At 54.7% G+C, this 24,493-nt stretch overlaps 1 protein-coding gene and 1 long non-coding RNA gene across 3 annotated transcripts in view; both read left to right on the forward strand.

Annotated features, from left to right (window-relative positions):
• Positions 1–24,259, forward strand: part of NPLOC4 (NPL4 homolog, ubiquitin recognition factor) — a 28,317-nt gene extending 4,058 nt beyond the window's left edge. Inside the window, exons 4-18 of one of the 2 annotated variants that reach the window (XR_004755169.1) lie at positions 697–876; positions 3,264–3,312; positions 4,138–4,232; positions 5,381–5,504; positions 6,146–6,325; positions 7,945–8,031; positions 9,649–9,720; positions 10,422–10,548; positions 12,568–12,728; positions 19,457–19,528; positions 21,116–21,211; positions 22,226–22,342; positions 23,306–23,408; positions 23,764–24,192; positions 24,248–24,259. Coding sequence is in view for 1 of the 2 variants with exons in the window: in XM_035342519.1 (XP_035198410.1) it covers positions 697–876; positions 3,264–3,312; positions 4,138–4,232; positions 5,381–5,504; positions 6,146–6,325; positions 7,945–8,031; positions 9,649–9,720; positions 10,422–10,548; positions 12,568–12,728; positions 19,457–19,528; positions 21,116–21,211; positions 22,226–22,342; positions 23,306–23,408; positions 23,764–23,921 (1,621 nt within the window). In the remaining variant the exon portion in view is untranslated. Of the gene's footprint in view, positions 1–696; positions 877–3,263; positions 3,313–4,137; positions 4,233–5,380; positions 5,505–6,145; positions 6,326–7,944; positions 8,032–9,648; positions 9,721–10,421; positions 10,549–12,567; positions 12,729–19,456; positions 19,529–21,115; positions 21,212–22,225; positions 22,343–23,305; positions 23,409–23,763; positions 24,220–24,247 lie in introns of those variants that run through there. The other variant, XM_035342519.1, reaches the window with a different exon arrangement.
• LOC118175897 lies at positions 17,252–19,188 on the forward strand. Its single transcript, XR_004755182.1, has 2 exons — positions 17,252–18,176; positions 18,971–19,188. It is a non-coding gene; the product is annotated as an uncharacterized LOC118175897 (long non-coding RNA).
• Positions 24,260–24,493: the final 234 nt, after the last annotated feature.

Below are 24,493 nucleotides of genomic sequence, written 5' to 3' on the forward strand. Positions count from 1 at the left end.
GTGCGCACACCTTGTGTTTGGTTGGGAATGCCTTTGTTCTGTTAAAGTCAAGAATAACGTTAAACCGCCTTAAAATACAAGAGCTGTGACTGCTCTGTGCAGCTCGTCGCTTGTGTCAGCACTGGCAGCTGCCCTGGGAAGGCCGTGACGGCGTGCATGGGATCCACGTTAGCCCCTTTCCCTGGTGGAGCTGTTGCCTCTCCCCATGGGCTCCTTCCACTTCTTCCTTCATCCTTTTCTCTTGGTCCTTGTCTGCTGATAAAAAGATGCCTTTGTGCAAATGCCTGGAGCAGGAGAAGAAGGTGGCTAATGGAGGGTAGGATAGCCACGGTCAGTAGTCTGCCTGCAGCCTGTGATAAATCACGCCCCGCTCCGTGGTTCGGGGGCTTTGCTGCCCAGAAGCAGGCGCTGAAGCTGCAGGTGGACGCGGATGTGGTTTGTAACGTGCAGCAAGACGAGCACACAGCCTTTCCTACGCTATGTAGGGCAAAGGAGCCGATTCCTTCAAGTGGTCGGGGTGAAGGTCTGGTGTAGCTCGGTCCCTGGTGAAAGGGGATGGTGGAGAGAGCAGGGCGTGAGCCTTTCCAGCTGCCAGAGCACAGCGCGAGGCTTCTCGCCTGGGTTCCCACCCCAGCCTGGCTAGAGGCAAGGCTTGTGCTTGCCTGACGCCCGCGTGTCGTTCTTGCTCACCCACAGGCATGGCGATATGCTGTTTCTCTACCCCTCGAGCCCAGCGGGCTCTTCCTCAGAGACCATGGACACCTCTGCCTCCCAAAGCTTGCGGCCTGCAGGGGCCCCCCAGGTGGTGGAAGATGACATCGACCAGTATCTGATCAAACAGGACGGGAAGATTTACCGCAATCGAGACCAGCAGCTGTAAGTACCGCGGGCTGTTTTTCTGCCGGCGCATCTGCGCCTCCCCAGACGGTGACATCTTGCCCGAAACCAGCAGCCAGGAAGCGTGCTCTGGGAACTGCCGCCCGAGCCGTTGCTTTATCCCTCGCTGCCTTTGAAACGTTCACAAGGGAAAACGGCTCTCGCCATTGTCCCGCAAGGTTAAACTGAGGCTCTGGCGAGCTGAGGAAGGAAGCAGATACCAAAATTCCAGGGTCTTTGCCAGGAAGGACTCATTCAGAGCATCTATTGTTCTGATCAAGGTGGCCCCCGTTAGGGGACTCGCGATCGTATATTTTGCGCTCTTAAAACATTTGGAGCTCCAGATTAAAAAGAATGCTTTGAATTCTTCCCCGGGATGTCCCGGCAGCTGGTGCCGTGGGGAAGTGCTGGCTCGTGCTGTGTGTGTGGCACGCTGCTTCGCAAGGCCCGCTGCCTCTGGCAGCTTCTGCCCCATCTGGTCCCAACATGCGGCTCCCCGCTAGCTGGTCCCGAGGCGACAGGCGTGCGGAGCAGCAGGGCCAGGTCCCCACCTCGCAGGAGAGGTGATAAAGCATCGAGGCTGGGTTTGTGAATCTCCGACAGCTCCTCTGCCAGAGCAGAGCTCGGAGATCTCAGCCTTTCCTGGCTGCCCTGCACCTCTCCCTGCAGGGGCAGCCGACGCGGCCCCGCACAGCACTGAGCTGTGCGTGAGGCACATCCCCAAGGTGTCCCGAGCAGGAGCCCTTCTGTGTCTTCACATCCAGCCACTCCTTTTCAAGGAAAAACAACGAAGTGAGGGGAATGAGTGGAAGCCTCATCCGGTGTCAGAGATGTGGAATTTGGACTCGGGTCTCTGTCTCCGCTTGGCTTTTGGCTTCCTTTCCGTCACGTGCCTTTCCTAACCTTTCTGTGAAACCAGGGAGTCCATTTTGCTCGCAGAAAACACAGCAAAGTGTAACTTTGCCAAAGCCCTTAGCTGCGAGAGGCTTAGATAAACAAAGCAGCTTGTATTGTTGTACAAGCCATAATACAATGGTGACTTAATACCCCCATAAATCTGCACCGATGCTGCTACAACGTCCTCTGTCTGGATGGTTGTTTTTTGTGGCTCATTGTTAACAACGTCCCCGTTGGCTCCTGGCCTGCCGGCTGTGCTGGTTGTTGGCTTGGGGCTAGGCCCCTCTGCAAAGCAGCTCCTGAAAGGGCTCGAGTAAAAATTTTAAAGGCAACCAGGAATTCTTTCTAAGACAGAAGAGCTCCCCCTTCCCCATTGTGTCGTCTTCCATATGGTTTATCTTCGGTGCTGCAGCGGCGAGGAAGTTTGGAGGGACGTAGCCATTACGTGGAAAATCCTATCTAACCTTTTCAGGCTGATGATAAACGAGGGCAATGTCACGTTACTGAAACAATCAAGGCGAAACCCACCACTCCGTGGCAAAAACATTGTCTTCAACTTGACCACATTTTTCAAAAGAACAAACGAAGGTATTGTTCTTAGCAGGGAGCCAAAGCCCAGTGGCGGATATTTATGATAAAAAGCGTGTGTCTGGGCTTGTTCCTGTATTTGTGAGTGCATATCAATCTAAACGTGAAGGGATGCTGGCGTTCGGCGGAGTGCATTAGCAGCCCTTAGCGGTCCTTTATGTACATTATCTGCCACAATACTTGGTTAAAAGCAGTGCTGCAACTGGATCCCATCCATTTCGTCTCCAGAAGAGCCAACATCCATACTGCTCTCTAGAGGCCTTCTTTGGAAAACGAGCGCTGACCTGTTCCTAGCGCTGGGGCAGAGGTGCACGGTTTCGTGGTGGCTTTTTGTGTTTTTTTTTTGTTTTGTTTTGTTTTAAATTGATCGCCTCAGAAGGAGACGTTTTCCCCTCTGGTTTGTAACTTCACCCAGCAGGTCTTTATCTGTCCGATAAACACATGCTCCCCTGTTTGTTCCAGACCATCCTCAGTGACTGATAAAGGATGAATGTTTTGGTTGCCTTTTTGTTGAATTTACACAGGCCGGCCCTGTGACACGCATTTAAAATGCTTTGAGTTGAAATACGACCTCAACGTGGGGCTGTAAAACCGGAGAAGCCGTGATCTGCCCTTGGTTCACGTGGCTGTTCAGAGCAGGGTTGTTTGCCAGCGGCACAGACATCGGGAGGGTTTGATCTTGACCTGGGACTCTCACGTTTAAACTCAAGCTATCGCTGTCTCCTTACACAAAATAATTTTGTGATGACCGCTCTGTAATATCCCTTAGTGGGTGCGGGGGTTGCCCAGGGTAATGTGATTTTACAGACCTTTACACCAAAATTGTTAAGCTGCAGAAGTCAGCGTGGACGTTTTTCCATTCTCAGATGAGACTTGTGCTAATTCTGTCTCTCTTTGCGTAGGTGTCGCCACGGCCCCCTGGGTAAATGCGTGCACTGTGTACCGCTAGAGGTAAGAGCCCCGCGAAGGTCCCCCCGAAAGGCACGCGGGAGCGCGTCACCCAAAGCTCCTGGGTTCAGCTTCTTGCAGTCTGAATGCTTTCCCTCATGGCGCTGCCCACACGGAGGTGGCAGCTCTGAGTCAGAGCCCTGCCGTGCGCAGGCAAAGGTGCCGGCTCCCGGCCAGGACAGCAGAAGCTCCAGGCCTTTGTGGCCCTGGGCTCGTCCTGGTTAGCGCTCTGTTTTTCTGCGGTAATGGTTTTAACAGAAGGCGCTTTAGCAGAGCTCCAATTTTCCTCCCCCTTCGCTCTTGCCCGGGTCTTCTTGTTGCAGCCCCTCTCTTCACGCAGCCCAGCACTTCCCCGGTTCAACCACACGGTATTCAGGTTGAAGGCAGCGTGAGCGACGCCTCCAAACGTGCTAAGCTGTGTAATTTATGGCACGAAGCAGTGATCCCTGAAAAGTCTCTGCGAGCCAGGATGGCTGTTCCCCTGCCTCCCTGCCGTGTGCTCTGGAAGTTCCTGGGCCTTATTTGAGCAGCTGGGCTTTTTGTTTGTTGTTACATATTGAAAGGAAAAAGCGTTTTGCCTTTGAGGCTTGCTCTGATTTGTGGAGCCAATCTCTTATAAAAGTAGGAGGCGATAATAAAAGTGGCTGTTGTAAAGTCCCACTGTTTCTGTCACAGTAGTAGCTGCCTTGAAAAAGAGCCTAAATTTTCTTGATTGCTTCCACATTGAGAGCCGGTGGGGTTGAATCTAGAACATCCATTTGTTCAGCGATCAATGTATTATCAGACAGGTGTCTGACCTGGCTTTTCTTTGTGTGGTGTTTTTGGCAGCCTTTCGATGAGGATTATTTAAACCATCTGGAACCTCCTGTGAAGCATATGTCGTTCCATGCCTACATCAGGAAGCTGACCGGAGGGGCGGACAAGTAAGCAAATCTCAGTGTTTAAGGGAATCTTGTTGGGTTATAGGGTTTTTTGTTTGTTTTTTAAAAAAATCCCACACAGTTCTCACTGGAGTAACCTTGGATAGGGCTTATGAATGTCAAGCTGAGGAGAAAACACTTTTTTTTCCTTCTTTTTAAGTACGTTTTTTTGTTGTGGGTATTTTTTGTGTGTGCAGCAAACTAATTGCTTCCAGGAACACTACTGATGGGGAGAGAAGGCCAGATGGAAGGTAAGAGGCTCCTTAATTACACCAAGCTCCGAGCCTGGGTCTCAGCCTTGTGGAGAGGCATTGAGACAGAAGCTGGGGAGCTTCCTCAGGGCCTGGTTCTGTTCTGTACCATGCTCCACGCGCTCTCAGAAACCTGTTCTTGTGGTGGATCACCACCTACTAATGTGAAGAGAAGGCATCCCTGCCTCTTAATGGGGTTGAGGATGCTGTGGTGACGCAGGATAAGCCCTGAGCAGAGAGGAGGCACAGAAACAAGTATTGGTTTCAGCCTCTGATGCCTCGCTGCGGCACACGTGTTGTGTGAAGGATCTGAAGTCTCCTTTGGTGATATTGGTGAACCCACCCTTCTCTGAAAAGCAGCTCCTTTAAATAAATCATGTGGGGATGTAACCTCCTCCCTCCCATTCCTAAATGCTGTTGGGAATTTTTAAATGTTTTCATGAGATGTAGCTCAAGCCCATAATACTTTGATTTGAAAGGAACTTCCCTTTACAGGAAGCTTTGTGCACATGAAAGGAGCTCTAATTTGCCCTAGCGATATAATCTATTACTTGCCATGCGCTGCATCAATTATTTAAGCTGGGTCCCACGAGTTTTCTTTGTCTTCTCTTGCTCAACTACCTGATCAGGAGGTGGGCTGGGGAGCACGTGTCGGCCTCTTGCCCGGCCTTGCTAAGTGGGCAGCAGAGGTTACCTGGGGACTTGCAGAAGTCCTGCATCCCCAAGGAGTTTGCAGGGGCACTTGGAGATCCTTGGAAGATGCAAAGCATCGGTGTCGCCATGTCTCCTCTGCCTTGCTCCCTCAATGATTTTTCTGGCCACTTGCTCTTTATTTTTTATTTTTTGAGACCCAGAAACACTTACCGTGGTAATAGCAGCTCTCTCTTTTCCTTCTTGCAGGGGGAAATTTGTTGCCCTGGAAAACATCAGCTGCAAGATCAAATCGGGCTGTGAAGGGCACCCTCCTTGGCCTGAAGGCATCTGTACAAAGTGTCAGCCAAGTGCCATCACTCTCAATAGACAGGTGAGACAGTGCTCGCAGGGGCCCTTGAGCTGGAAGCTGGGAAGAGTCTTGACTTTTATTTTTGGAGAGATGACTTCAAGAACAGCCAACTTGGAGCGGGAAGCCTTTGCGTATTGGCAGTTGTTGGGGAAATGGCTGTTAAGGTCTTCAGTCCTTGCAGAAAAGGACTCCAGAATCTATCTGGTTCAGCAGTTTCCTCTTAATGGGAAGGACATCTGAGCTGGCACCACTAGCGAAGAATCCCCACTCTCTTTCCTCATGGGACCCAAAGGCCCACCCGCCGTTTCTTCTTGTTTCCTCTCAAAATTTCACTGTCTCTTCTAGCTGCAAAAGCTCGTGGGATAAGGGCCGTGGTAAAGACGCCAAGCTCGGGGTTCTGGGGATGCGCAGCGCTTCCCCACAGCCCAGCCTGTGCTGAGTTGTGCCTGCATGGCAGGGAGAGGTGCCGGGCGGGGAAACCGAGGCAGAGTGGTGCGGGACAGGGAGGGAGCCGGTGTTCCCCACTCCTGCGGTGGCAGGGTTCAGCTGTGGGGGGTGGCGAGCAGCCTAGGCTGCTGAGGGCCTCTGGGGAAGGGCTTGGCGATAGGCAAAGTAACCCGACCTGGTTGAGGATGGCCTGACGCTTGAACTTTGTCAAACAGAAATACAGGCATGTTGACAACATCATGTTTGAGAACCACACAATTGCAGATCGCTTCCTAGACTTCTGGCGGAAGACAGGAAACCAACATCTTGGGTATTTGTATGGCCGGTACACAGAGCACAAAGACATCCCTCTGGGGATCCGGGCGGAGGTCGCTGCCATCTACGAACCCCCACAGGTAATGCAAGCCGTGTGCCTTGGCCTCACTGTCGACTCCTAATCAGGGAACACAGAAACACTTTTCTGTTTGGGAAACCTCTTGAGTTATTTCCAGCTCCATAAGGAAAGCAGTCCCATGAAAAAGCTGTGATTTACGTCTTGCTGTGCGCTATCGTCACTGTTGGTTATTGCCTCTGAAAGAGTTTTAAAACCCAGATTAGCTTTTTATTACTCTTATATTTTCTTTTACATTACCCTGTGCTCCGATGCTTTAAAGCTTGGGAGACTTCAGAACAGCGGGTTTCACTTGTTGTGTTTTTCCTTGCTTACTGGGTTTCCACGGTTATGGTACAGAACAGTCCTTAAAAAAAAGCCCTGTAACAGGAAAAAAAAATGTTGGCCCTCACTTTGATTTCTTAATCAGCTGTCCGGGAATACTTAAAGCAGGTTAATTAGACAAATAAAGTCTGCCACCTTGATTGAGGGGTGGAGGATAAGATCGGAGACCTCAGAGCTGTCTGCTCCCAGCTCCGGGGTGGGCAGGAGCGGCCGTGAGTCCCCGCTAGATGGTGCAAGGCACCGCGCGGCGCCGCACTCCGGCTCTGCCAAGCCCGTCCCGTGGGCTCCAGCGAGAGCGGGTCCCCCGCTGCCTGGCCTCGCAGCAAGCCCAAAAGCTGAACTCGGAGTTACAGAGCCGAAAATGGAGCTGGCAACCGGGAAAAGCTGCCCTGTAATTCAGGGCTTGGTTTGAGTCTGAGTTTGCCTATTGGCTTCTTTGCTGAGCAGAGTCACTTCTGTAAGTGCAGAGCCTCAGTGTGTGAATGTACTGGGGGGGGGATTCTGTGGATTATGTTTTCTTCCTCTTGATTTCTGTAAGGTTGCTAGAGTAAAACACAAAAATTTGTCCTTTATTAAAAATACATGAATCTTCAGGACAGTGTGTTTGAGAACAGAGCCGCAAACCTTTTATAACCTCTGCCATTCACCTTCTAGAAACTCTTCCATTTATTTCAAATACCAGCACAGCCATGCCCGCTGTGTTTCAGAATCTCTGTTAAGCCTGTGCTTTGGAAGTTCATACGTTTTAGCTGCGCACAGTAAAAGCAAGGAAGCTTTCGCTCTCCTGGCAAGTAGTCTTTGCTGTCCTTCTTGGCAGAGCATCTCCCCACACGAGAAAGCTTGCCTCTGAAACGCACCCAGATGGAGTCGTGTTTTCCAGAACGTGGGGGGAAGGCCTGGGTGTGGGCTCTCGGATTCACTGGACTCGTGCCTCGATGATGCTCAAAGACTCAAACAAATGGAGCAGGAGTACAGACCTGGCAGGATGAACAGAGCTTGGGAACATTACAGAATCTCTCGCCTTTTCCAAAGCGCTCAGAAACAGCGATAGCCTGTTTGTAAGTGCTGAGCAAGGGTCTTTCATTCCTAAACCCCAGCACGGTTTGCAGACTTAGCTGAAGAGCTCCTGCAGGATGGGTCTGTGAGTAAAGGAGGTCTGTGGGGTGAAAGCCAGTGCTAGTGCTGGAGGGAAAAGCCGTGACCCTGCTGCCATCCTCTGCCTCTCTCCTGATGATGGCTAAGGGTGCTGTGGCTTTTCCTGTTCTGTTTTACTAGCAAGATTTTTATTTCTTCCTGCAGATTGGTACACAGAACAGCCTGGAGATCCTGGAAGATCCAAAAGCAGAGGTTGTGGATGAGATTGCTGCCAAGCTTGGACTGAGAAAGGTCAGGATGCTGTTGGGTGTCTCACGTTTTTGCATATGAAGAAAGTCACTGGCAGTTCCCTTCAGCTCCACAGGGTTATTCGAGATCGTTTGGGCACATTTGAAATCCAGCATAAGTGTCAGTAGCTCGTATGCTTGTGGGTATTAAAAAATAAAAGAGCATTTTACTGAGCATGAGCATACAGCAGAGCTGTTCAGCTGCAGTCAGCAGTCCTCTGTCATGAATGACATCAAAGGGAATAGCAAAGAAATAGAAACACGATTTTCCCTTGATTTTTCCTCTGATAGGAGCCATTCCTGGTAGCATCTTCCCAGCGAGTGCTAATTGGGCACAGATGTAGCTGAAGTTGCCTTCTTAGTTTGTTCTTCCTTTTGACAGAATCTGTGTTCCACTTCCAGGAGCTGAGGCTCCTGCTTGATTTTTCTTCCCGTCCTTGGTCCCGCCTCGTGTTGCTGCTCAGGCAGGCGGCGGGGAGTTGATCTGTACCTCGATTAGAGGTGCAGCTCCCCCAGCAGCTCGGTCCTCAGCTCTCCTTGTGCCCACAGCCTGCCAGTAGCCCGCTCAGGATGTATGGGCATTGGGATCTCGGTTTGCTGACATCTCTCAAACCTGTGCTGATGTTTTCTGGTTTGGGAAATCTTTTGGTATCATGTGAATGCCAGGAATGAGACGTACACAAACAAGAACTGACTTGCTAAAGAAAACACAAATCAGAAAAGACTCGGTACAGCAGACTATAAACATCTGTGGTGAGATCTTTTGTTCTCCCAAGATAAGATCTTCAGCCTTTTGCCGGTGTCTGGAGCAAGGCTTCTGTGTGTGTTATTTATTTCCCTGCTTTCCCTTTGCTTCTCGCATCAGACATTTTTCATCAGCGTGATTTAACGTGCAGCTCGCTGCCGGCTGCAGATTTTTGTCTTTGTGGGCTCCGCTAGGAACCTGAATCAGCAGTTCTCCCTCTGAAGGGTTAATGCTCCGGGAGCTGGTCACGAGGAGGCTGATGAGAGCTGTTTTTAGCACGTGTGTAGGGTTCATGCAGCGGTGTGTGTGTGTGTGTACACATCTCTGCTCGTATGTGCAAACAATGCAAAAAGCAGGAATGTGTTTTTTGGAACGGAGCAGACTGATTTGGAATGAATCACACTCCAGTGGGAGCACACGAGCTTTATCTTCGCTAGTGACTGCGAGCTTCAAAATGAGATCATGTGAGCTGCTTTGTCATCTGCTGGCGCTTCGGGTGCCGCTTTGCTCTGAATGCTCGATAGGAAATGCTTTTTGCTGTGGGTGGGAGGGGTAGCGGCTGAGAGGCCTCTTGCAGCCTCCAGATCTTTCCATGAAAAAATATTCCATAGTGAAACATAAAGCTGCAGGTGCCCCCGGCCGGCCAGCTGGCATGCTGCTCCTGGAAATCGTATTCAAATGAGCCCGGCACAGCTGGGAGAGCCATTTCCTTCAGGCAGCATGCAGCAGGCCCTCGCAGGGCCGTGCGAGGAGCCAAGAACATCTTGTCCTGCTAGGAGAAAATGTATAAGCTCTCTTCTGTGGGTTTGGGGTTTTTCTTTTTTTTTTTTTTTTTTTTTTCCTTAAAGCAACTTTCTCCATAACACTGCTTTATAGGTTGGCTGGATATTTACTGATCTGGTCTCTGAAGACACACGGAAAGGGACTGTTCGATACAGCAGGAACAAGGTGAGACTGAAGTGTGTCCCTAACTGCTGCTGCTGAGGGTTTGTGTAACCACCTAAACGCTGACTCTGCCAAACAGGGCACTGAGCGAGCCAGGGCTGGAGGTGACACTGGGACCAGAATTCCTGTGAAATGTGGTTTTTAGAAGCCGTTGAAGGACAAGGAGCTGGAGCTCCGAGGGCACTGTTGGGGGTTTGAAGCTGTTTGGATAGCAGGCAAAGCTGCCTGCAGCCCTTCACCCACTCTGCTTTTAAGAAAACTGTGCTCGCGGTCTAAGAAATGTTGGTAGAGTGGAGAGAACGGGTTTGTGTGAGACGCAAACTCAGCGAGCAGAAGCGATTCAGTGGGAGGATGTTCCTGTGGGCTGGGCTTTGCGAGGAACGTGGTCCGGGTGCTCAGGCTTTGACCTCCTCGCAGTTTCCTGTAATTCTAAAATCGGTGGCATCCCTTTAGAAAACGAAACCCTGTAACAAAGCGAGCGTGTGACGGTGGGTGGAACCGAAAGCGGGACAGTCCTTCTGGCGAAAGCCGAGCTCGGGGCTGGAGGACTGATAAGTCACATTCTTCTCCCGGTCTCTGCAGAAGCTTTCTATGAAAGCATGTTTTAGTAGGGTGTTGGTAGTTTTCTTTGGCCGCAGACCAGGGAAATAGGTCTCGGCTACGTCGCGTTGTCCTTTCTATTGACATTTCTGCTCTTCCCTCAGGACACGTATTATCTAAGTGCAGAAGAGTGCATCACAGCTGGAAACTTTCAGAACCAGCAGCCCAACATCTGTCGCCTTTCTCCAGATGGTCATTTTGGATCCAAGTTTGTCACAGTTGTGGCTACAGGTATAAACGGGCCTCAGCTCGCCCAGGTCTCTTGATTACACTCGAATTACCTTTTGTTAATAGAAGGAGAATACACAGCTCTGCTAGAGGAAGCTGAACGTCCTGGTCCCCATCTGTCCTATTTAACGAGGGTTTTGCCTTGTTCCATCAAGTAAAATACTTTTTTTTGTTCTGTTCCTTGTGAAGTCTCCCCTTCAACTATTTACCCTGTCCCCTGCAGGAAATTCAGGCGATGCTCATACCTGGAGCACCCAGTTCTCTGATGCGGAAAGTATTTTTTGCCTGCAGCCAGGGGAATAGCTGCTGGTTGCTTTTCTGTTTCAAATCTTTAAGTTCCAAATTCTCCTTCCTGATAGCAGCAGCGCAGAACCACGGCGATCCAGATCCTGAAAGTTACTCTGGCTGGTTCAGCATAAAGGAGGGCCCTTTATCTCCCTTGTGCTGCTGTCAGGGAAACCCTCGCGGAGGATTCTCTGCTCGTCCGTGCATGGGAGCCCTTTTTGTTTGCCTGAATGAAACAGAGGAGCCTGCACAATGCTTTGCTTTGTCACCTCTGATTTTAGCCATTTTCACAGCAAGTCTCCAGAGGCACTGTGGAATAGTTTGTGCTGCCTGGGCCGCGAGGGGCGATGCTGGCACATGCTGGGAGAGTTGTAGCATTAGGAGTTCAATCTGCTGTTCTTCATGGGATGACACGTGTATTCATTTAAAATTTCCCCGGAGCAGATACGCTGGGTTCTGGGTCTATTTAGCACAGCGAAAAAAAAAACCAACATGACTTCCAAACAGCATCCAATATAAAAACTGAAAGTGTGATATTGTGCTGCCTTTCTGAGCCCAGGTTTTGTAAGGTTTTTTTGTTGTTAGGTTTTGTTTCTTGGAGTGTTTTTCAGTGAAAACGCTCTCAGTTAACAGGCTCGTGCAATCAGACAGCTGCCCCTGCATTCCAGAGTGCTAAACACATCAATCTTTCATTATAAATAAATGTGCGTCTCGCTCACTCTTTTTAATTTAATTTTTTAAATTTTAAACAAGGGTGTTTTACCGGGAAAATGATGGCTAGCTTTGTTTAGGCCTTCCCCCGTGTCTTGGTCTATGTTTAATTTCTAGGAGTGTTTGTTCTGGGGCAGTGAGTGATTGAGGTTAGAGATCAAAGGGAAGAAAACGAATATTTCCTCTTTTCTGTTCCAGATAATTTCATTCTCTTCTGTTATATCAGCCCATCAGGTTTCTATTTAAACACTTGATTCCTTCCTTTTGTGCAGTATAAATATAATTGGATAGTTTGCATCAACTTTGCCTTTAAATCGTCTGCATGGATTAATTCCTCTCCCCTCCTGAATTCCTAGGTTTGGAAATCGTAATGTTTTCCTACCATCTGTCTGTATCTTCTCTTTCCAGTTGTATTCTAATGACATATGACCCGGTGTTGCTTACATTATCCAAATTAAAGCGCCAAACATGTGATCTAGCAGTGAGCCAGGGGCTTAATTTCCACTTTCCATGTCAGATTTCCACCAAGCCATCCATTATGGGCTGAGAAAACACTTTTTCTTCTTGTGCCTGACATTACTAGGTGACAAACCCTGAGCCCGCAGCTCGTGGTACACTGGAAATAAAACAGGCGTGCGGGAGGTTTGTGCCTGGTTTATGTTTTGGAAGAGAGAGGATACCTGCGGGGTGCTGGGGTGGACGCTGTCGGGAGCCTTCCAAAAGGGCAGCTTGGCTTCGTTTAAGCTCCTGGCAAAGCGCTCTCGCTGTCACTCCGGGACTCTGTCCCATTAGGCGAGGTGTGAAAATAGTGCTGAGAAGTGCACGTTGCTAACTAAATGGAGAACTTGGAGGGGGACTCCTGGCTAGAAATGCTCCCCGTGCAGCAGCACAGGAGCTCTCTTCTCACCACTTTTCGCTGTCACAAGCACCGTCGTGTCTTACAGCGCCCTTTGAGCCGTGCCTCCCTGAGCTACGCCAGGCGAATCGCACTCCTGTGCCGCTCTGACCCGGGCTCTTCTCTTGCAGGTGGTCCCGACAACCAGGTTCACTTCGAGGGGTACCAGGTCTCCAACCAGTGCATGGCGCTGGTTCGGGATGAGTGTCTGCTGCCCTGCCGAGATGCACCGGAGCTGGGCTACGCTAAGGAGTCCAGCAGCGAGCAGTATGTGCCTGATGTGTTCTATAAGGTAAGTGCTGCGTGCTCGTGGCTGGGGGAGCTGCAAAAAGCAGCTCTGCTGCGTGCCTGGAAATCAGCGTGGCCAGCTCAGGAAAGGATGTCTTTGAGGTCTGAACTATTTTCAGTAGTAACCGTTCACCACATGTCTGCAAATAATTGCATAAGCTCCATTTCCCCCTCGTAAAAGTGCCGTTAGGGTTTCCAGTGCTGCAGTAGCCATTGGCTATCCAGCTTCTCAATAAGGTCTGCAGCGATCCGCTGAGAGCCCCTAGCAAGTGCTCTGAATTCGCCTCCTCTTCTCTGATTGTTGGCTGAATCTGCCGTGCCCCTCTGTTGATTTTAATCCCCAGCTGAGTTCAGCTTCCTCCACGGCTGTGTGATGTGTGCTAGCACAAACGGCGCGGTGCAAGCAGCGGGTTCCTTGTGCAGTGCTGGGGATTTGCTGGGGTGTGACACGCTGACAGGCACCGACTGGGTAACAGATGCAACAAAAGTTAGCGTAGCTCATGCAGCAAGAGGAGAGACGGCGTTGTGCGTGCTTCTCTGCAACGAAAGGAGGCTGCAAAGGCTTTCAGAGCAGTGGCAGGGCAGGAGGGCGTCCCTGGTTTTCCTCCCTAGCACTGTGGTCCCTGCCTGTGCCCGGGTGAGGACGGTGAGGGAGACCCGCATCCTGCATGGATCCAGAAGGCTCTTGTTGAAGTGTCCTGGTAGGGCATTGCTGGTACCTGGCCTGCCGCAGTTCTCAGTCCAGCTCTCGTGACGGATGCACTGCCATCAGTCACTTGGCAGTTGTTTCTGCAGATCTTCAGACCTCCAGTATCTGCGGGGCTGAGTTAGAAACTCGGGGACAGGATCTCTGTGGAGGCTAATGGCACCGCTTCTCAAACTTGTGTATGTTGGTGCCCTGTGAGCAAGGACAGGGGAATTAATTAATGGCGCTGCTTGCCAGCTAATTAGCCATCCATCACCCCAGCTAGTTATCTCATTCTTGTCTGTGTCTGATATTCAAAGCCTGCTCAGCCTGCAGCGCTCCTGCCATCTGTATTAAAGCTGTCTGCTGAGGAGAACAGGATATGCAGAGCTACCATTGTTCGAGACAACTGGAACGAGCACGCTGTGCCATCAACAGAAAAGGAGCTTGTCAGGACACTCTCGCGCTGCCCGAACCTGAGACTGATAAATGCCAGCCTGGGTGAATTACCCCACGAGACTCTACCCCCTCTACCCCTTGATGCTGCGCTCTTGGGTTGTTTTAACTCCACCTGAAAATTAGGGGGCCCTTTTGGCTAAATTCAGGGTTTGAGAGCGCTCTGTGCTCTGGGGAACAGCAGCTAAAATCCTCACCTTTTTCCTTAGCTCGCTATTAGGAGCTGATAAGCCAGGTCCGTCTGAGATACAGCGGAGCTCGGTTGTGCAATGGTTGGCCTCGAGCACGGAGATGACTTCACCTCCTGGCGTGCTGCGGTCCTGCTCTGCAGGAGCCCGCGCCGTGCCACATCGGGGTGCAGCCCCGCAGGAGGTCCCGTAGGTCTGTGTCCCACATGTGGGCCACCCCGGCTGTTGGGAGCAGCAGGAAGCCGGGGGGTGTTCCCGCAAGGTCTTCCCTCCGATTCGTAATCTGAAGCAGGGAGATAAACAAAACGCGAGCTGATGGCTCCAGCCTTCTCTGGAAATTTCCACGAACCACTGATTCACTGGGTCGGGCTGCAGCTTATTTCGTGTGTTTTATAACTTCTCTCCCTAATTGCCTTTTTCATGATGTGCTCAAGGAAGGCCTGAGGACTGCTCTGGCGGGTGTGATTCTCCTCCAGCCTTAAACGTGTTTGGCTGTAGGATCTCTTAATTTCTTTTTTTTTTTTTTTTGGAATGTTCTTAAATCAATGGAAAGCTTAGTCACTCCTGGCTTTGAAAACCTTTGGGGTCCCATTAAATGTACGAGGCTTGAGGTCAGAGACACTACCTCATAGTTACTGGGTTGGTGACAGCGATGGTGTCAAAGCTCTGGTTAAATTCCGTGCGAGGAGCAGGAGTCCGGTGCTTGGCCGCGTGGTTATGGACATCTGCTTCGTGGGGCAGCGCCTTTCTTCCCCTTTCTCTCTCGAAACTGCAGGAGCTGAGCAGCTTTCGCCCCAGCCCTTGATGTGGGGGTTCCCCCCGTGCTGCCTCCCCACGTCTGGCTTTGGGCAGAAAGCCGTGCTTTTGACTAATTGCTGCGTTTTGTATCGGGCTGAGAAGCTACCAGTGGTAGAGAGAAAAATCCACAGAAACATTTCTACGTTACGTGCAAGTATTCATTTGGAAAGCCTTTTAGGATGAAAGGGGCTGTACAAATTTATTATAATTGGATGCAAACCAGAAGGTCAGCGCTGGTCTAGTGCGGCTGTATTTATAGAACAACTTTGCATCCAGATGCAAGGAGAACAATCTGGTGAACTCGTGTACAGCAGGGTAAGGGGGAGGACTCACCTCCACTCCTGCAGGGAGCAGAGGTGCTGATGTCTGCACGGTGAAGTGCACGCCAGCAGCAGTGCTTCAGTCACGCTGCTCGGAGATGTCTCGTGCCTCCGCTTGCAGTAGGTGTCGTTACTCGAGCAATGACTGCTAGGAAATGCACCCCGATGGGTAACGCTGCGGGCACGGGAAGGGGGTGAGGACCCGCTGCACGCGCACAGCTGCCTGGAAAGAGGAGGACAGCGATCTTCAGGCAGCAAGCCGTTTCTGCGTGTTTTGCCCCGCTTTGTGTTGGCAGAGTGGGGGCTTCCACGACCCCGGGGCTGCAGCCGTTCCTGCCGCACGTGACTCGGCGGCCTGGTAGCAGAGGTGGGCTTTTCCCCCGTGGAAACAGGAAAACTGATGGCACCAGCCAGGATGAGGCACTTTTCCTGAGCCTCTAGCCCTGTGATTTCGGTATGGCTTTAGCATTCTCTTTACGTTGGCCACTAGCCCTGCTGCTCGGAGGAACCACCCCAGCGGAATTGGCAGCGTGTGCTTTCTGCACGCAGCCTTTGCTTTCCTGGCTTGTGAAGGCTGGAGCTCTGCTCTAGCGTGAAAGCCGAGGGCTGTGGGGACCGTTGAGTACAAGTTGCCTCCCTCTGAGATGCCTCTCCAGGTGAGATTAGCCAGAAGGAAGCAAACACCCCCCTTGCCTCCCAGGCTGCCTGCGAAGCGTCACGGCGCAGCGCCGTTCCCAGTCTGAGCGTTGCACAAGCAGCACGTGCTGCCTGGCGAGCCCAGGGCAGGAGATTCATGAAGGAGTCGCTGGCGTCAAGACACAGACACAGGAGCAGGGGCAGCCCTCTGCCTGCAGGCGAAGACAACGATGTTGCAGTGACCACTTCACCTTGTTCCCCAGCTGGGTAAGGGAGAACCCAGCTGAGAGACACACGGACGTTTTCTTTGCCTTCTGCCCTTGAGCAGTTACCTCCTCCATCTGTCTGGTTCTAAAAACCAACCATATTGATTCTGATTTTGCTAAGAGTGTACCTTCCGAACTGAGGGTTGATTATCCGGAGCTGAAATTGCTCGCTCAGTGCCTCTGATCCTTCCCATCCCGCTGCCCGCGCCCAGCGGCTCACTGTCTGCGTGCTCGCAGCTCCCACCCTGCTGGGTCCATGGCTGCAGCAGGGCCAAACTCTGCTCCCGCAACCCAGACAGTGCAGGGGGGGGGAGGGTTGCTGTGTTTTACAGACCCTTTGAAACGTTTCAACAATCGGATTTGGGGACTGGGTGGCTTTGGCTCTTCCCGCAGTCGTTTGCCTCAGCGCAGTGCAAGCACCAAGATGTCATCCGTGCAGGGAGCTGGGTTTTACAGCGGCCTCGCTATTCCCCAACGTTTATTCGGGATGGTGTCAGACAAGAACCCTTCACGATGGCACCGCTGTTGTGAAAGAGCCCTTTGCCCCCACAGGGTCCGGCAAGAGCCTTGTGCTTTACAGCAGTTGAGGCTGTGTCCGATGAGACATCTTCTGGAACAAATGTGCTCCCAGCTGGCCCGGACAGAGACCGGACAGGACGCAGACCCCCAGCTGCTCTCAGCCACACTGTGCCCCCTGTTGCTTCTACCCCTGCACTTTGAAATCCTCTTCCCAGGCAGGATGCAATAGCCGGGCTGTGCGGAGACCTCTGCAGGGAGCTCGCACCAGCAGCGACCGACTTCCCCTGCCTGGCCTCTGCCCAGCGCTTGTGCTGGGCTGGAAAAGCCTTCCTGGCCTTAACCGTCCCAGCTGCTCCGGGGAGGAGGATGCTCCGTTAGCTCACGGGGAGTCTCCCGGGAAAGGCTTCAACTCTCCCTGACCTGTTGGTGACTCGCAGGAAATCACTTTGTTTCTGCACCATCGGGGTGAGGCTGAGCCCGGTGCAGCTCCCGGACAGCAGCAGAGGGAAAGGCGGCTCCAGCCTCCCCTGGCACCCAGAGCCAGGGCTGCTCAGCTCCGTGCCGGCTGCCATCGCCCTCCTCTTGGAGCTGCTGAAGCCCCCCAGGACCACCTCTGCCCGATCCCGTCGTTTTCTCCTTGACCTCACGGGTTTGCAGCTTCTGCCTCCAAGCAGCGGTTCCGAAGGCTCCCGTCGCAGCGCCTGATGCAATCTGCAGTTTGCTCCTGTCCTCGGGATGATTCATGGTCCAGATCCTCCGGGGCTGTGCTGCCTGATTTCTGTCCAGGTGCCAAATAGCTGTGCCTCCGTTAACCGCTTCCTGCCCTCCTGCCGACACCACACGGAGCACGTTTGTGGCTGGGGGGGCCGCGAGGCCTCGGCGGCACAGCACCTCGTGCTCCGCGGCCAAGTGCAGGATGAGGATGTCTTCCTCCTACCGATTCTCCCACTTTGACATTTGTTAGGGCTTTTACAATGTAATTGCAATAAAAAAGGGCACGGGGGCTGCGGGAGGGGGCCGGCGTGGGCACGGGGGGGGGGGGGGGGGGTGGGGCAGGGTCTGGACACGTCCTCGGAGCCGGGGGCAGCGAGGTTCCAGCGTGGTGCGAACCGCGTCGTGCGTGTCTCGAAGGCCTCGGCAGCGTGACATTAAAAAGGAGGCATTTAACATGGAAATCCCCCAGAGGCGGAGATTAAAGAGAACAGGTGCTGGAAAAATGTTTCTGCATATTAGAACTTAATTAGATTTGAAAATGAATTCCAGATGGGCTAATTACGTGTGAGTTGTTGCAGGTTCTTTCTTGCAGGGGCAGGATTGTGTTGGGGAAGCTGATTTGGTTTGATTGGATTTGACTCCTGACTCTTGCGGTATCGCTGCGATCTAGAAGCAGGTTAGCTTTCAGGCCCTATGATCTCTCTGAAAAGGCTCCACGTCTCCTGCTGCTCCTGTCAGAGCCAGAGAGATCTGAGGCCACAAGCCACCAGGCTTGTTGCTGAAATAACCACGGGGCCAACAACCTGTCATGTTCAAGGAGAAGAGATCCTTATCGGGATTGCTTTTAAAAGGAGCTTCAAAGACTGGAAGGTAGATTCCTACAAAGGGAGCCGTTCCTGGGGACAGGGGGTGCTCGGGGTGGAGGTGGGGAGGGGGCTCGCGGAAGGGGGGCTGTTGCCTGGAGCGGGGCAGCGAGCCGGAGCCTGCTCGGGCGATGTCCGTCCGGGTGCACCGGGAGAGCGGGGCGTGAGAGCGGGCTGCTGGCTGCTGTGCTGCGTGCTTGAGCTGCGCAAATACCAGCGGAGCTGAGAAACGCTGAGAGCGGGGGAGTGGTGCGCTCACGGGGAAAAACACAGCTCACGAGGGGAGGCTGTCAGCCACGGGCAGCTCATCCCAAAGCACGCGGCTCCGTGGCTCGCCGGCTCAGCCCGAGGAGCACTGCCCCAAACCCCAAGCAGCTCGTGGCCTCTCGCAGAGCTCCCCAAAAGCCCCCGGGGTGTCGGGGTGCCCGTGTGCCTCAGGTCTGCCTCCGGCCGCTGGGGCTCCGCTCGCTCCATGCAAACTTTTATTGTAGGGTCTCTGATTGGGAGTTATGGGCGTGTAATTTATATGGGGCTCGATGAATGATTTATAACATGTTAAGTGATGATTTAGAGGGAAAATACAACCCCCTCTTACAGAATCTTTAATGAAAAGTGTCACTTCTTATGAATTTATTTCTGAAGCCATGTTTGAACTCGGTGTGTTTGACATAAATCACGTCTAATTGTCATTTTGTGATTAATGAACATATGCTGGCCATTTTTCTCCATAATTAAACTTTATGTTCAATTCGCCTGGCAAAGCAAAACAAGTTTGCGCGCTGTGATGTGCTGGCTCTTCAGGTCTGCGTGTGAGGGAATGCCTGGATTTGCAGTTCCCGAGCAGGAGCGAGTGGTCAGAGCAGGGACTCGTGGCCAGACCTGCAGAAAGTCGGGCTTGCCTGGGCTGAGAACGCAGATGTGGAGCTCTCCCTCCCTCTTAAGAGACTTCTGCACCTTCAGCGGCCTTCACGCTGCTCAGATAATGCTGGGCATCTCTCTGGTGGTGATGGCAGAGGCAAGCGAGACCAAGGAGCTGTGTTTGTCACAAAACACTCCCGTGGCTCACAAGGGAACGGGTGGGTGGCTTAGAGCTGCAGAGGGCTCGAGCCTCGGGGAGCCGCAGGGAGCTGGGCGGCTCTGCCCTGGCCCCAGCACCCGGTGTCGTGCCCGCGGGTTCTTTCCTGCACCCCGAGAAATCCCCGAGCTCCAACACGAGTGTCCAGGGCAGCGTCCCTCCTGCTTCGTGCCGTTCTGCACCGGGGATTAACGATCCTCTTCTTCTTTCAGGACATAGACAAGTTCGGCAACGAGATCACCCAGCTGGCTCGCCCGCTCCCAGTCGAGTACCTGATCATAGATGTAAGTGGTTGCTGCCCTGCGATGGCAGCCACAGGCGGTCGGGGCCAAGTGAGCTTCCTAACCCAGCTCGGGAGTTCCCACCGGAGCTGATTCATGGGATGGGCTCTGTTTTTCACCCTGGGGTGATTGCAGTGCTCCCGGGGAGCGGCGTGCGGCGGTGCCAGGGCACACGTTCGCTTCCTGGGAAGGCCCTGCCCGGCGTCGTACCGCTACGGGGGTGGCACGGAGCCATACGGCAGGGGAAGCAGCCAGCCCCACGGATACGTGTGCCGGGCACCACCTCACGGGGAGCTCATTAGAAAGCTCCCATTGTCTGTCTTAGCAGCAATTAAGAACCCAGCTCCTTGTAGTGACTCAGCAGACCGGGTTGGTGCTACAGAAATGCCTTTTCCTGGGGGAGGGAGGACAAGACAGAGCACGGGGCTTGGCTGGAGCAGGGCCACCGCCTGCCCGCGAGCAAGCCCTGCCAGGCACTGCGGCACGGCTCTGCCCTTTGGCTCGAAAGGGAACTCTGACGGCGTGTGGAAGGCAGGAAAGCAAATAACTCAGATGACAGATGATGCTGCCGGAGCTGGAGGCGGTGCCAATAACGATTAAATCCTCCCGAAGCAACTGGTCTGGTCCAGCTGCCCCTGGCGCAGGCGCTGCCCCGCGGTGTGGGGAAGCTGGCAGCCCGCAGGCTTCCCCTCGCCCTTGCCTCGGGCTGGCACGGCAAGGTGCCCACGGGGAAACTCCGTATTCAGGACAAGGGGCCCGTTGTGCGGGGCCCCCCGACGCCCCGTGCCAGTCGGCAGCACTGGAACGTGTTTATTACTCAAGTAGTAAAGGCATCTGCTTCCGGGCTACCTGGGGTGTAATTAAGATGAAAACAGATTGACGGAACATGCAGCTAGGGGCACTCTGGGAAGCTGCATTTCTGAAGCATCTTGTTTTGCCTTAAAAAAAAGGCATTGTGCAAGTGAATACTGCACTGGCAGGTATTCCTGCCTACAGAGAGCCTCTGTCGGGGCGGAGTGACTGACAGCAGAGCTTTGAAGCCCCCGGAATGAGGTCTGCTGTAAATGTCAGGCGCTGGCTGCTGCGCCCAGGCACCTCTGGAGGAAGGCGCGAGGTGGTGTAACCACCCCGAGCAGGGGCACGGCCTGTTAAATGAAGCCCAGGGCTGTTCTCTCAGCGCCCAGCCCAGCCCTGGCTCCCCGTCCCGGCCAGGGCAGGGGCCACGCTGTGCCCCCAGGTGCTAAGGAGCCCCCTGGGGTGACCCCAAGCAGCAGCTCCCCGGAGCAGGGCAGAGCTGCGGTGGGAGCTGCTGCGTCCCCGGGACCTTCACAAAGGGGACGCTCTCTGCAGCACCATTTTGTGCTGTTTTGAGCTCGGAGCGTTTCCCTCAGCTCCATTAAAAGCGACTGCCAGGAGCTGGGGTTGTGCTGGTAGGAACAGCGCTTTGCATGTTAAAAGCCGTCAGATCCGTGCCGCGACTGCCTTCCCAGCTGAGCCGTGCCTGCTCTCAGCTCTCAGCAGCCTTCCTTCCCGTGTCCCTTTTGCCTCTCCTGCTGTCCGTGCTCTGATCGTCCTTTCTTGGATTTGCAGATCACCACGACTTTCCCCAAGGATCCAGTCTACACTTTTTCTATTTCCCAAAACCCGTTTCCCATCGAGAACCGCGACGTGCTGGGAGAAACTCAGGTAAGCGCTTGGTGCCAAAGCCGTCGCGCGGAGGCGTCATCTGTTCCCCTCTCCCTCTCGATCGGCTGCAAAAGGACAGCCGCAGCCGTGCCCTGAGATCACCCCTCGATGCCTCGCTCCAGTGTTTGCCAAACACCTTCCTGCGCTGCGCAGCGTCTGCATGCAGATGAGGGGCCGGGCGCGCTGCTCCCCGCCCGCCAGGTGCCGAGCTCCAGGCCTGCCTCTGCTCTGCCAGATAACCCGGGGAGGTGGGGGGCGATCCGGCTGGGCTCCAGCCCCACGGACAGGGTAGGACCCACCGGGGACTAGGAGCAGGACAAGGGGCTGCAGCTCCGACAGCGCTGTCTTCCCTTCCCACACTGAAAACGCCGCGACCTTTTGCCGAAGGAGGCCCGCAGCGCTGAGCAGAGGCAGCTGCTGGACAGCCCGAGGCGTGCGCGGGGTTTTGCCAGCGCACAGAAGGCCCGAGCTGCTCTAAAGCAGCAACAGCTAGCTTCTCTGAGGAGCCTGTGCCAAAGATGTCAAAGACTTCCTCCCAAAGGAATCACAGGAGGAGGGCCACTGCCCGTCGTGGCGCTGACAGGCTGGGAGAGGTCGGCTGTTCATCGCCCTCGTTTGAGGGTGGCCCTTGGTTGAGAGCAGAGAGGAGGAGGCTGGGGAAGAAGGGGCTGCTTCGCCCTCATCCACCTCTTTTTTTTCCTCGGGGACTGGGCTTTGCGTTGAGCTCTGACAGCCTCTGCCTAGCGCTTCCTGGGGCTGGGGCCAGCTCCACGTGTGCTGGGCTTGTTTGGTGCTTGGGTCGGAGAGGCAGCGCGGACCCAAAGCTCCTCTTCCTTGGAAGCTCTCAGCTGAAATGCAGCCAAGCAGCCTGGGGGGTGGTCTGGGGATGGTCTGCACCTGGCAGATGGTGCTCAGGAGAGGAATGTTACGGGGTCTGTTGGGGGGTCTGAATCGGAAAACAAGAGTTATGATGGGGGGGGAAGTGACTTTTTTATTACTTCCCTGTCTCCGTAGGACTTCCACAGCTTGGCCACGTACCTGTCCCAGAACACTTCCTCCGTTTTCCTAGACATCATTTCCGATTTCCATCTGCTCCTCTTCCTGGTCACGAACGAGGTCATGCCTCTGCGGGTACGTAACGGGAGGAAACGGCCGTGTCAGCGCCACCGTCCCAGGGCTCGGTGTCCCTCGGTGTCCCTCGGTGCTCTGGGGACACCGCCACAGCCCCGGGCACGGCCCCAGGCCACGCAGGACGTGCAGCTGGCCCGATGCCTGTTCTTCCAGGCTGACCTTTCAGCAGAGTGTTTAAAAAGTGAAAGCGAAGCCCCCGGCTGGCCCGAGAGCTCTCCGAGCACCGCTCGGAGCAGCGAGGGGGTGGTGGCTGTTCGCGTGGTCACAGGCTGGATAGAGCCAACTTGGCCGCGGCTCCGAGAGCTGGGAACGTTTAAAAAATAATAATAAAAAAATCTCAGAATCAGAAATCCCTCTTGTAACGACGACGAGATCAGAGCCCCCGCCTCTCTGCGAGGCCCACAGCTTCCTGTCCGTGCTGCTCTGCTCTCTTGGCCCGGGCACCTGCCCAGGCCCCCGGTTCACATCTGGACCCTCGGACCTTCCCCTTCGGAGCGGCGTGCCAGCAAAATCGGGCCGTGTGTTCGCCAGAGGCCTCGTGGGCGCCAGGGACCGAGCATGTGTGGGGCAGCTGGGCTGACCCTGGGCAGCCGGAGATCGGGCTGGGGCTGCGAGCGGGGCTGGGGCCGGGCACGGCGCTCTCCAGGGCGGCTGGTTTGGAAAAGTTTGCACCCTGCTGGGAATTGGGCTCAGCCGCAGCCTCCTGGCGGGTGGAAGTGAAGGATTTGGGTTTTAGGGGTACGTCTGCGTGCTGGGGGGAGCGGAGGGGGTAATCTAAATCTTACTCCCTGCCAACAAACATCGCTCATGCAGTTCCAGAGACCTTTAAGCAAAGGGTGACAGCTCGCTCGCAGCTCTGGTGTGGTGTGAGGGGTGGAGGAGGGCAGGGAGGCTCTTGCCCGGCTCCAGTCTGATCGCCCCAGGAGTGCCCAGTGCTGATTTTTCCCCTTTTGTGGCTTCCAGGACAGCATCAGCTTGTTGCTGGAAGCCGTGAGAACCAAGAACGAGGAGCTCGCGCAGACCTGGAAGAAATCGGAGCAGTGGGCCACCATCGAGCAGCTCTGCAGTAAGAAGGGGGCTCGGGGCCGCGCTCCCTCATCCATCGGGCCAGGGGCTGGGCTCAGCTGGTCCGTGAGGGCTCAGCGCTGCTCCCCAGCTGCCTGCGGGGCCTCGGGCACGAGGAAAGCTGATCCTGCGCAGCCCCTGCTGCCTGGCCACACGGAGAGCGGTGGGAAGGGGCCGTGGGCACTGCTCCGAGCAGGGCTGGGGCCTTTCTGGGGTCTTTGGGGTGGGGTCTTTGGGGTGGTGAGCCCTGCACCTTCCTGGGAGCAGCCCCCCCGGCGCCAGCCTCAGGGCGAAGGCATCCCCTGAGCGGGTCCCAGCCCCGCTCCCCCTCTCTGACCCCGTTCTTTCTCCGGCAGGCACAGTCGGCGTCCAGCTCCCCGGACTGCACGAGTACGGTGCCGTGGGCGGCTCGACGCACGCCGTCTCGGCGGCCATGTGGGCCTGCCAGCACTGCACCTTCATGAACCAGCCGGGCACGGACCACTGTGAGATGTGCAGCCTGCCCCGCACCTAGCCCCGGCGGCGCGGCGGCAGCCTCCAATACAGAGCCAACCCTCCAGCAGCAGCAGCAGCAGCAGCAGTGGTGCTCACCCCTTCCCCGGCCTCCCCCTTCCCTGCTTCCCGCAGCCCCCGGGGCCGGGAGCCGGCCAGGGGAGGGGGCGGCTCTGGCCATGCTCCCCCCTCGCTTTTTGGGGGCAGCCCTGTCCCTGTGGCTCCTGTAGGAACCCTCACCCCACGGGGCCGGGCTCTCCGGTGTCCCCTGGTGCAGCTTTGGCCTGTTCCTGGTGAGCCCCAGGACCCCTCCAGGGCCCCCCCTCTCCACTCGCTCCCCTCCCCGAGGTGTCCCCGAGGCCGCAGAGGTGACAAGGGGGTGGTGGCACCTCCCCGTCCCCAGCTTTGCCCCCCTTCCCCTGCGGCTCGCTGCTGCCAGCCTCGTGCTCCCGGGCAGCCTTCCCAGCCCTCCCGCTAACGGCCCAGCGCGTGCCTGCGAGCAGCTCCGCCGGGCTGGGCCCCGCGCTGGCCCCGCGCCCGCAGCAGGATGCGGCCCCCTGGCACCGGGCGAGGGGTGGGCACGTGCCAGCTCCG

Source organism: Oxyura jamaicensis, chromosome 18 (assembly GCF_011077185.1).
Source record: "Oxyura jamaicensis isolate SHBP4307 breed ruddy duck chromosome 18, BPBGC_Ojam_1.0, whole genome shotgun sequence".
Taxonomy (NCBI): Eukaryota; Metazoa; Chordata; class Aves; order Anseriformes; family Anatidae; genus Oxyura; species Oxyura jamaicensis.